At 44.8% G+C, this 12,399-nt stretch overlaps 1 protein-coding gene across 1 annotated transcript in view; it reads left to right on the forward strand.

Moving 5' to 3' along the window:
- TMTC2 (transmembrane O-mannosyltransferase targeting cadherins 2) overlaps positions 1-12,399 on the forward strand; it is a 370,418-nt gene that overhangs the window by 230,660 nt on the left and 127,359 nt on the right. Inside the window, exons 5-6 of the mRNA XM_073651619.1 lie at positions 3,708-3,793; positions 4,145-4,329. Coding sequence (XP_073507720.1) covers positions 3,708-3,793; positions 4,145-4,329 — 271 coding nt within the window. The remainder of the gene's footprint in view (positions 1-3,707; positions 3,794-4,144; positions 4,330-12,399) is intronic.

Genomic DNA, 12,399 nt, shown 5'->3' on the forward strand with positions numbered 1-12,399 from the left:
GAGACAAGAGACGGGACCTGGCACCTTCAGAGTGCAAGCACACACTGAAGGAAACACTATGCTCAGGCCGGGATAGAAGGGAGCTGCTGAGCTATATACCAAGTGACAGACAGCAATAGGCTGAGGACGCACAAGGGGTGTGACCCACAGCAGGCACAAAAGGCAGGAAGTGATCGGGCGCCGCCCTTAAGCAGCAGAAACAGACACAAACAGACAGCATGGAGGGAAGCCAGAGAGACATTCTGGACAGGAGATCAAGTGCGCCCTCTTGCACAGTGGGAGATGGACCACCATGCAAGGACGCCGCCAGGTATGTTACAGTACCTCCCCCCTTACGCCCCCTCTTCTTCAGGCCTGCCAGAATCTTCCGCAGGGAATTCGAGGGCCAGTCGTTCACTGGGTTGGAGGGGGACAGAGACTTAAGGGTAATCTCTGCTTCGAGGTACATCTTGTCAAGCTCACAGGAAGAAATAGACGGGTTATCAGGTACATAATGAGGAAAAGTCACTGTCTCTTTGTTATCTGGTGATATCCCGGAGGATTCAGGAAACAACTGGAGGTCCTCCGCCGGGTCAGAAGAGTGCAGAGGCTCAGAGAAAACAACTGCTTCAGAGTACACTAGGTCGGACTCACTGGAGGAAGCAGGCGAGGTATCGGGTACCGAGTATAGGAAAGTCTCTGTCCATTCACCACCAGGTGGCACCCCGAAGGGTTCTGGAGACAGCTGGCGGTCCTCCGCCTGGTCAGAGGGGTGTAGAGACTCACGGGTAACCTCTGCTTCAGAGTACACTAGGTCGGACTCACTGGACGAAGCAAGCGAGGTATCAGATCCAGGATATAGGAAAGTCTCTGTCCATTCACCACCAGGTGGCACCCCGAAGGATTCTGAACACAACTGGAGGTCCTCCGCCTGGTCGGAGGGGTGTAGAGACTCAGGAGTAACCTCTGCTTCGGAGTACACTAAGTTGGACTCACTGGACGAAGCGAGCGAGGTATCAGGTACAGAGTATAGGAGAGTCTCTGTCCTTTCGCTACCAGGTAGCACCCCGAAGGGTTCAGGAGACAACTGGAGGTCCTCCGCCTGGTCGGAGGGGTGTAGAGACTCGGAGGTAACTACCACTTTGGGGTACCCATTGTCAGGCTCACAGGACGAAGCGGACAAAGTATTGAGTACCGGGTGTAGAGAAGTCTCTCTCCATTTGTCATCGAGTGGTATCCCGGAGGGTTCAGGAGGCAACAGGGGATCCTCCGCCAGGTAGTAGAGGTGCACAGACTCTGAGGTAACCACAGCTTTGGAGCATCCTTGGACATGCACACCGGTTAAAGAGAAAGAAGCATCTGATGCCGGGTGCAGGAAGTTCTCCTGTGTGGAGTCTGGATGGGCAGAAGTCTCTTCAGCCAGGAGAACTGGTGCACTACCCACGCACATTACCCATTGGGGTTTCTCCGGGATACAGGGAGATGAAGCTTCAGTAGGGACTTCAAGGTTGGGGTCAGGAGGTCTCAGGGAGGACAGACCCTGGCGTGACGGCTTGCCTCTAAGTCTAGCACGTCTGGACTGCCTCTTGAGGTTGAGAGAAGTATTCCGGAAAGCATAGTCACCCTGTGAGGATTCTGGGTGGGCAGTAGTCTCATTGGGCTGGAGGACTATTGCGCTACCCACACACATTACCCGTCGGGGCTGCTCCGGGATATTGGGAAGTGAAGCTTCAGCAGGGGCTTCAGAGTTAGGGTCCTCGAAGACCATACGAAAGGCCACCAGGAAGGCCTGCAGGTCAAGGATGACAGGATCCCATGTTTCCCATAGGGGAGTGACCCATTTCAAGGCATCACCCGCTAGGTAGTCAATCATAAAGGCCACTTTAGCCCAATCGGAAGGAAAATAGAGAGGGTAGGCCTTAAAGTGTAGCATGCACTGCTCCACAAATGCACGACACTGTCTTGGATCCCCATAGTAACGTGGCGGATCCGCAGGAACGAGGGCTGATAGATCCATCTGGACGGGTGCGTAACTCGCCTGGAACTCAGCTAAAGGGGGAAAAAAAAAATTATTTATTTTATTTTAATGCATGTATTCGCTGGAAAAACTTCTCAAAGAGCGAAGGCCGTGGGGCTCAACGGGAACCATGGCCTGAGCATGCTGTTATGCACACGCCCGGGCTAAGCGGCGTGTGCGTGTGATTGTAGTGATTCCACTGGACCGTGCCGGAGAGTGAATGCCTGGAGGGGCGTGACTAAGTATTCACCCGATCCGACCAGGGTCGCACGACGGCATACGACGCCAGTGCACCAAGGAGGAACCGAGCAGAGGGACCAGGTGCTACTCCAGGACAGACCCCGGACACGGCTGTTGACCCACACAGGGGAATACAGGAACAGGCTGGTAGGCTGGCACACAGACTGGTGGGTATAGGCAGGCACGACTGGTATGCAGGCAGGCGGGTATGCAGGCAGGGGGGTAAAGGCAAGCACAGCTAGAGTGCAGACAGGGAGGCACTAGCAGGTAGGAACACAGGCGGGATAGGACCCAGTACACACCGGGACTCAGGAACAATACAGGCAGAGGGTTACAGGCAAGCACAGCTAGAGTGCAGACAAGGCTGAGCAGGGAGGACAGGGCTCTGTTCACACGGAACAGACAGGAAGGGAAAGACAGAGCCAGATACTCACACAGTACTTGCAGAGACAACAAGCAGGAGTTAGGTACGAGTTCAGACTCTGCAGAAAAAGGAAGGGAACGGACATAGAGGCAAAACAGGTAAAGGACAGGAGAGAGTTCAGACTGGAACTGAGTGTACGGAGGAGACCGACACTGCACAGGGATACAGGAGCGGGTCTGGGAATACGGCCCCCAGAGAGGCGGAACGAACAGGCAAGGAGCGTGTTCAGACAGGACAGACCAGACGCAGGAGCGGGTCTAGGAAATCGGCCACTAGAAGGCGGAACGAACAGGCAAGGAGCGTGTTCAGACAGGACAGACCAGAGAACACAAAAAGGACACAGTTCAGACACAGGAGCTGATACCGCAAAGCAGGAGACATACAGGACTCAGTTCAGACACGGGAGCTGAAACCGCAAAGCAGGAGACATACAGGACTCAGTTCAGACACGGGAGCTGATACCGCAAAGCAGGAGACATACAGGACACAGTTCAGACACGGGAGCTGATACCGCAAAGCAGGAGACATACAGGACTCAGTTCAGACACGGGAACTGATACAAAAAGCAGGAGACAAGAGACGGGACCTGGCACCTTCAGAGTGCAAGCACACACTGAAGGAAACACTATGCTCAGGCCGGGATAGAAGGGAGCTGCTGAGCTATATACCAAGTGACAGACAGCAATAGGCTGAGGACGCACAAGGGGTGTGACCCACAGCAGGCACAAAAGGCAGGAAGTGATCGGGTGCCGCCCTTAAGCAGCAGAAACAGACACAAACAGACAGCATGGAGGGAAGCCAGAGAGACATTCTGGACAGGAGATCAAGTGCGCCCTCTTGCACAGTGGGAGATGGACCACCATGCAAGGACGCCGCCAGGTATGTTACAATTTCTTTCTTAAACTAAGCTGTAGTGTCTATGGTTGAATTTATTCATGACTTAATCATTATGATAGAAATACAAATTCTGCATTTATAACCCTATTTATGTGCGTATACTGCATACTTTGAAATAATTAAACTAAAATCAGTCTGTATTTCTCCCAGAGGCTTATTGCTCCAAGAAAACAGCAAGTTTGCAGAGGCCCTTCACTACTACAAGTTAGCAATTGGTAGCAGGCCTACACTGGCATGTGAGTAATGAATTTGCATTTTATCTTCCCTGGTCACATCTGTATATCATTATCATCTCAGTCTTTTTTTGAAATAAGATGAAGGGCTAAAACCTCACCACAAAACCATCATCACAACTGGCATCCTAATTGGCAGTGTGTGGAGAGATGAAAGCTTTTAAAAAGCATGTAGGCTGAACTACTGATCGCCCATGGTGGTCCCTAAATTTATGAAATAAAATCATTGGCAGGACGCAGTCATCAATTAAATTTAAGCCCTCTAGTGTACCACTGGAATATTTTGTTTTGTGTTTTTTTATTCTTCCAGTTTATATACATAGTCTAATATTTACTTCTAATTATCTTTTGTAGCGGCCTACTTGAATACAGGTATAATTCTTATGAATCAGGGACGAACGGAAGAAGCCAGAAGGACTTTCTTGAAATGCTCAGAAATCCCAGATGAAAACTTAAAAGATCCAAATGCTCATAAGAGTTCAGTGACCAGTTGCCTTTATAATCTGGGGAAGTTGTACCATGAACAAGGACAGTATGAGGTGAGTTTCCATTGACTTTTTCTCAAAGTGGGTTCCAACAAAAATTCTTATCCCCCCCCCCCCCCCCACCAGATAAAAATTGTTAATTGCAAATGAAGGCAATACATGGACACCAGTATAATTTTTAAAGTTTTGACCATGAAAAGATGCATGGGTGGTAGTTGCGACTGTGTACTTTTGCATATAATGAACTTCCTTCTTTGACTGGAGAATGAGTGTGTGTGGATGATCCAGATGGGACCCTTACAAATCTCAATCCACAGCCCCAAGGTCAGACACATGAGATGCAACCAGGATTGCAGTATTGTCCAAACTTCAGCGGTTCTCCTTCGCAGGATCTCTTTCCATTTCTTAATCTTTATCTTATTCCGTTTTATGTCTAGAACTATTTTTTCCTTTGTGACATTATTTTTGTAACATTTGTAAATATTGTACTTTTACATTTAATCTTAAAATAAGAAAATATATTTTTTTGCTGCTGTAACCCTACCCATGACCTCAAAGAGGAAAATAATATATCAGTTGTGTTGACCCTTTGAGTGCTTGTTTGCCAGTTGCTAACCTGTTTGCCAGATGCTAACCTGCTTGCCAGATGCTAACCTGCTTGCCAGATGCTAACCTGCTTGCCAGATGCTAACCTGTTTGCCAGTTGCTAACCTGTTTGCCAGTTGCTAACCTGTTTGCCAGTTGCTAACCTGTTTGCCAGTTGCTAACCTGTTTGCCAGATGCTAACCTGTTTGCCAGATGCTAACCTGTTTGCCAGATGCTAACCTGCTTGCCAGATGCTAACCTGCTTGCCAGATGCTAACCTGCTTGCCAGATGCTAGCCTGTTTGAGCAGAGGAGATAGCTGGTAAATGTTTGATTAGTGTAAGTGAAGAGGGACCTCCCAAGTCCCCTGCTTGAATTAACCTGTGGTCGAGCATGTGCACTGCAGCTCCATTTAAGATGGAGATAAGCGTGCACAGCACCGATTATAAATAAGATTAGCGCAGGGGAAACTTTAAGTTTTTATTCACACCTTAAATATCTAATTCACATAATGTAGTGTAATTATAAGTGAAAATGATCCAAATCTTGTAGTTTTTAGACTAGGGATCTAATTAAAATATTTGCAAATTTAATCAGTGAAAGCTCCAATTACCTCAATCACAGTAAGTGAATAAATTAGCTCCAATGAGAAAAACATAAAATTAAATACAGTGTTTCCTGATCTACATTTTTTATACTGTATTTTTATACCAGTGTTTAACAAATTTTGTATTTCATTTTATTCATTTGCTACAAGGTATACCATTTACAATACAGAGATTACTAGATAAGTTAACTCCTTTTAATAGGCCATATTTTACAAAAAGTGTTAACCTGTCACTGTACCCTTTAGGAGCTGTGCATAATTGTCTCATGAACACTTCTTATGAAATATCTACAAGACGGATAGTACTGAGAAATGGCTATGTACTGTGTATAGTTAGTGCAATAGTGGTGTTTTTGAATGGTCCCATGAGTAAGTAGAAATGCAGATAAAACTTCTCTAAATAGTCAATCTATTAGAATTAACGAAGACCCTGAGATCTGTTACTCTGCTCCTACAGATAGCGTTATGAATCACAAAGCACTTCATGGATCTTTTCACGCTATCCTCCTAATTATTTGGATTCCATTTTTTTTTAAATATTATGATTTTTTTAATCAATGGCAAAAAAAAATCCATTAATTACTGCATGTTTGTTATGACTGATGTTTTTTTGTGGAGAATAGATGATATTGCTACTGTATATGAGCTTGGAGACGTAATTCTATGGTCTAAATACACTGGATTTCATGTTCTTTATTTTTACTGGTACAATGTTTCATCAGTTGAAAATTGTTCATGATTTAAACATTACTCCATTGATTCACTTAAAATCTTCTCTGGATATGTACGTCAATACATAACTTTATATAGTACCAGTCGTTTTAATTTTTATCTCATACAGTGGGTACGGAAAGTATTCAGACCCCTTTAAATTTTTCACTCTGTTTCACTGCAGCCATTTGGTAAATTCGAAAAAGTTCTTTTTTTTCTCATTAATGTACACTCTGCGCCCCATCTTGACTAAAAAAGAACAGAAATGTAGAAATTTTTGCAAATTTATTAAAAAAGAAAAACTGAAATATCACATGGTCATAAGTATTCTGACACTTTGCTCAGACACTCATATTTAAGTCACATGCTGTCCATTTCCTTGTGATCCTCCTTGAGATGGTTCTACTCCTTCATTGGAGTCCAGCTGTGTTTAATTAAACTGATAGGTCTTGATTTGGAAAGGCACACACCTGTCTATATAAGACCTCACAGCTCACAGTGCATGTCAGACCAAATGAGAATCATGAGCTCAAAGGAACTGCCCAAGGAGCTCAGAGACAGAATTGTGACAAGGCACAGATCTGGCCAAGGTAATAAAAGAATTTCTGCATTACTCAAGGTTCCTAAGAGCACAGTGGCCTCCATAATCCTTAAATGGAAGAAGTTTGGGATCACCAGAAGTCTTCCTAGACCTGTCTGTCCAGCCAAACCGAGCAATCGTGGGAGAAGAGCCTTGGTGAGAGAGGTAAAGAAGAACCCCAAGATCACTGTGGCTGAGCTCCAGAGATGCAGGAGGGAGATGGGAGAAAGTTCCACAAAGTCCACTATCACTGCAGCCCTCCACCAGTTGGGCCTTTATGGCAGAGTGGCCCGACGGAAGCCTCTCCTCAGTTCAATACATATGAAAGCCCGCATAGAGTTAGCTCAAAAACACAAGAAGGACTCCCAGACTATGAGAAATAAGATTCTCTGGTGAGACAAAGATAGAACTTTTTGGTGATAATTCTAAGCGGTATGTGTGGAGAAAACCAGGCACTGCTCATCACCCGCCCAATAGAATCCCAACAGTGAAACATGGTGGTGGCAGCATCATGCTATGGTGGTGTTTTTCCGCTGCAGGGACAGGACGACTGGTTGCAATTGAAGGAAACATGAATGCGGCCAAGTACAGAGATATCCTGGATGTAAACCTCTTCCAGAGTGCTCTGGACCTCAGACTTGGTCGAAGGTTCACCTTCCAACAAGACAACGACCCTAAGCACACAGCTAAAATAACAAAGGAGTGGCTTCAGAACATCTCTGTGATCACTGTTGACTGGCCCTGCCAGAGCCCCGACCTAAACCCAATTGAGCATCTCTGGAGAGACCTGAAAATGGCTGTCCACCAACGTTCACCATCCAACCTGATGGAACTGGAGAGGATCTGCAGGGAAGAATGGCAGAGGATCCCCAAATCCAGGTGTGAAAAACTTGTTGCATCATTCCCAAGAAGACTCATGGCTGTACTAGCTCAAAAGGGTGCTTCTACTCAATACTGAGCAAAGGGTCTGAATACTTATGACCATGTGATATTTCAGTTTTTCTTTTTTAATAAATTTGCAAAAATTTCTACATTTCTGTTTTTTTTCAGTCAAGATGGGGTGCAGAGTGTACTTTAATAAGAAAAAAATGAACTTTTTAGAATTTACCAAATGGCTGCAATGAAACAAAGAGTGAAAAATGTAAAGGGGTCTAAATACTTTCCGTACCCACTGTAAATCAATAGTACACATGAAAATAAGAAACTTTGTAATATATTTTATCAGAGAAATCTGCTTTTTTCCTCTTTCTGGATTGATTGATCATTATCAATATTCTAAATTCCCTGGTAAAACCTATGTTGAAGACAGATTGTTACATTTATGAGATATGAGATGACAGTTACTACCAATAAGATTGTATGTATAGGGGAGAGGGAGGAGGTAGAGGCAGAGCTTCTCCCTCCTTTACCCCCTTCATATTGACATAGATTTTACCCGTAAATTGGGAATTCTGAAAATGAGAGATCAGTTATGGCTGAAATAGAAGCAAAATAAAAATTAAAACGACGGTTTCGCTTTGTATTCAAAACATTAGTACTCGATTAGCGTCACATATTGCATGCCCCATTCATTATGATGCAAAGTAGGAGTAGTTTTAACAAAACTAGAAATTGTATCTATAGAGGTATCTTGCCAGCTAGTAAAATCCTGTGATCACAGCAGCATTGGCACAGATTCATGCAGGTACTCTCTGCGGTGTACTAAATTGAAGTGGTGCAAGTATAATGAGAGCTATCAGGTTTATTAATAAGCATGAACTGGGCTGGAGCCCAGTTACTGACAGTATTAACTTCCTTTTAATAAATAATGGAGAAGTAGATGTCTACATCATAAATAACTAAATTTTAAAGAGTTTTCCTCTAGACTGACAAACACTGTTGGCAAATTTCTCTTCTGTTTTAATTTTGTCAATAATTTGGTGGCTTTTCCACTGCGTACTGTAATAGATTAACCAACTAACTCAGTACTTATTGCCCGGAGAAACTATGTTCGTTTGAAAATGGCTATACTGTAAATAGAATTTAGAGACCTTGCTACGAAGAATTAAAGGATTGTTAATTGTCCTTAAATGACAACTGTACTTTCAACAAATTTTGCTTAAGTCAATAGTACAGGCAATTTTAAGAAATTTTGTTGGACAAATCCCCTTCCCTAACATCCTGTACTTCCTATTCACTCTGAAAAAAACTGCTCATGTCCATCTTGATCAAGACTGAATGTCAAGTTAAAATATAAAATTCACAAATGGATCGGCACTCCATATGTGAAGGTGGTACTCGTGGAGTAATATAATTGCAAATTTCAAAGAGTCCCGTCACTCGTTCTTTTACTCAATCAATAAGGAAATCCAATAGGATGCGTTTCTGCTCATCCCTGGCTTTTATCAACAATGTTCTAACAACATTATTGATGAAAGCCTTGCATGGGCTGAAACGCGTCCTATTGGATTTCCTTGTTGATTGAATAAAATAACTAATCCAACATTACGTGAGTGCCGGGACTCTTTGAATGCCAGGTTACACCTTTTTTATACTCTATGGAGATAGAATGGAGAATGAGGAGTGATAATCAGAGTAAGAAAGCAAGCATAAAACGTTTGTACTGAGCCTTGTAACAAGTCTTCTACCTCACCCACAGCTTGAATCTCAGCTATGTAGCTCAGTATCGCTGTATAATCTCATCCAGTCCTCTGCTGCTTATGTCTGTATTCAAACTAAGGAATGAAGAGTAGGAATTCCTGTATGTGTGTTGTGCTGTGCATGGGAGAGATCATAACAACTAGTTTCCTCCCACTAGCTCAGAGTCGATTGCAAATTACAGATAGAGCCTGCAAATGGAAATAATACAGGATACAAATCATATAAGTCAAAAAGAGTATTATTCCTCTTGTACACATACATAACAGCTTGTTCTGAAACGTTGCTTGAAATTATAGTTACCCTTTAAGATTCTACAAAATAAGTAAAAATGTAAGCAATATAATAATTTATTATTGCCAAATGTATCTGAATCTTTATAGATACTGTATTTTTCGGACCATAAGACGCACTTTTTTCCCCCCAAATTATGGGTGGAAATGGGGGTGCGTCTTATGGTCCGAATGTACCGTTTTGTGATGTGGGGGCGGCTGGGGCTGCAGCAGCAGAGGGGGCTGTGGCAGCTGGGGCGGCGATGGAACGGTGTTACCCAGTAACGAGCGGCGGCAGCAGCATATTTGTGGGCGCAGCCATGAATTCACTATGGCCGCGCTAGACATAAGGTGGTGGACGGTCCCTCGTCCAGATCACTCGCTGCAGTGACGTTACTAAGAGGCAGGGCCTGGGTAACACAGAACAGCACAGTGCGCAGTCATCACCGGCCCTGCCTCTATGTAACGTCACTGCAGCGAGTGATCTGGATGAGAGACCGCCCACCTCCTGATGTCTAGTGCGGCCATAGTGAATTTATGGCTGCGCCCACAAACATGCTGCTGCCGCCACTCGTTACTGGGTAACACCGCTCCATCGCTGCCCCAGCCCCCTTTTCTGCCACAGCCCCAGCCCCCTCCGCCGCCACAGCCCCAGCCGCCTTCGCTGCCACAGCCGCCTCCGCTGCCACAGCCCCCTCTGCAGCCCCGGCTCTCTCCGCCTCTGCTACCACAGCCCCAGCCCCCTCCGCTGCCGCAGCCCAAGCCGCCTCCGCTGTCACAGCTCCCTCCACAGCCCCAGCCGCCTCTGCTGCCGCAGCCCCCGGTCAGTGTGGCCCCACTCCCTGCCTATTGTGGGTCCAGAATAAGAGGCAAGCATTATAACGTAGATGTAAAATAAAAAAGTAAAGTGAAAAAGCACATATCATTAAACATTGTACCACTCCTGTGATGAACTATAACTACCAGCATGCAATAACAGCTGAAGGAATTGCTGGGAGTTATAGTCCTCCTCGGAGCAACCACATGACAAACGTGTGGTGAGCTATAACTCCCAGCATGGCGTAAGAGCTGCAGGATATGCTGGGACTTATAGTGCCCCTCAAAGGCAACTACAATACCTGTGGGATCTTAAAGAGGACATGCCATACTTGGCTGAAGTCATACAGCCAGTACATGATACAAGCCGCCAGTGGATAGGGCAGCATACTGGCTGTATGACTTCAGCCATGTTTGTTTTTCAGCGTTTCTTCCTGCGTGTGTGTACAGTTAGAGACCAGTCAGTCATTGACAGCATCAGAGGAGAAGCCAAAGTACGGTATGTTTTCCGCCGCCACAGCATTTCAGACCCCAGATTGAAACATACCACATCAGCCTTACGTCGAAGATCCAGTGTCTGATACATTCTGCCTGATCCACAGGCAGCATGCATCAGCTGTTGCAATCCATTGGCAGAATGCTTCAAAAGTTTTTTTCCCACTATTTTCCACCTCTAAAACCTGGGTGCGTCTTATGGTCCAGTGCGTCTTATAGTCCGAAAAATATGGTCAGTGCTGATTTGGTCAAGGACAGATTCACTCATCTACTGATTTTTTTTTTTTCTATTGTATATATGATATACAGTGCATTGTGAAAGTATTTGGCCCCCTTGAACTTTTCTACCTTTTGCCACATTTCTGGCTTCAAACATAAAGATATAAAATTCTAATTTTTGGGGGAAGAATCAACAACAAGTGGGACACAATCGTGAAGTGGAACGAAATTTATTGGAGATATTAAACTTTTTTTAAAACATTAAAAACTGAAAAGTGGGGCGTGCAGTATTATTCGGCCCCTTTACTTTCAGTGCAGCAAACTCACTCCAGAAGTTCAGTGAGGATCTCTGAATGATCCAATGTTGTCCTAAATGACTGGTAATGATAAATAGAATCCACCTGTGTGTAATCAAGTCTCCGTATAAATGCACCTGCTCTGTGATAGTCTCAGGGTTCTGTTTCAAGTGCGGAGAGCATCATGAAGACCAAGGAACACACTAGGCAGGTCCGAGATACTGTTGTGCCGAAGTTTAAAGCTGGATTTGGATACAAAATGATTTCACAAGTTTTAAACATCTCAAGGAGCACTGTGCAAGCGATCATATTGAAATGGAAGGAGTATCAGACCACTGAAAATCTACCAAGACCTGGCCATCCCTCTAAACTTTCATCTCGAACAAGGAGAAGAGTGATCAGAGATGCAGCCAAAAGGCCCATGATCACTCTGGATGAACTGCAGAGATCTACAGCTGAGGTGAGAGAGTCTCTCCATAGGACAACAATCAGTCGTACTCTGCACAAATCTGGCCTTTATGGAAGAGTGGCAAGAAGAAAGCCATTTCTCAGAGATACCCATAAAAAGTCTTGTTTGAAGTTTGCCACAAGCCACCTGGGAGACACACCAAACATGTGGAATAAGGTGCTCTGGTCAGATGAAACCAAAATCGAACTTTTTACCCACAATGCAAAACGATATGTTTGGCGTAAAAGCGACACAGCTCATCACCCTCTAAACACCATCCCCACTGTCAAACATGGTGGTGGCAGCATCATGGTTTGGGCCTGCTTTTCTTCAGCAGGGACAGAGAAGATGGTTAAAATTGATGGGAAGATGGACGGAGCCAAATACTGGACCATTATGGAAGAAACCTGTTGGAGTCTGCAAAAGACCTGAGACTGGGCGGAGATTTATCTTCCAACA

The sequence above is a fragment of the Phyllobates terribilis genome, unplaced genomic scaffold (assembly GCF_046119375.1).
Source record: "Phyllobates terribilis strain yellow unplaced genomic scaffold, ASM4611937v1 Scaffold_11__3_contigs__length_659146591, whole genome shotgun sequence".
NCBI classification, from domain to species: Eukaryota; Metazoa; Chordata; class Amphibia; order Anura; family Dendrobatidae; genus Phyllobates; species Phyllobates terribilis.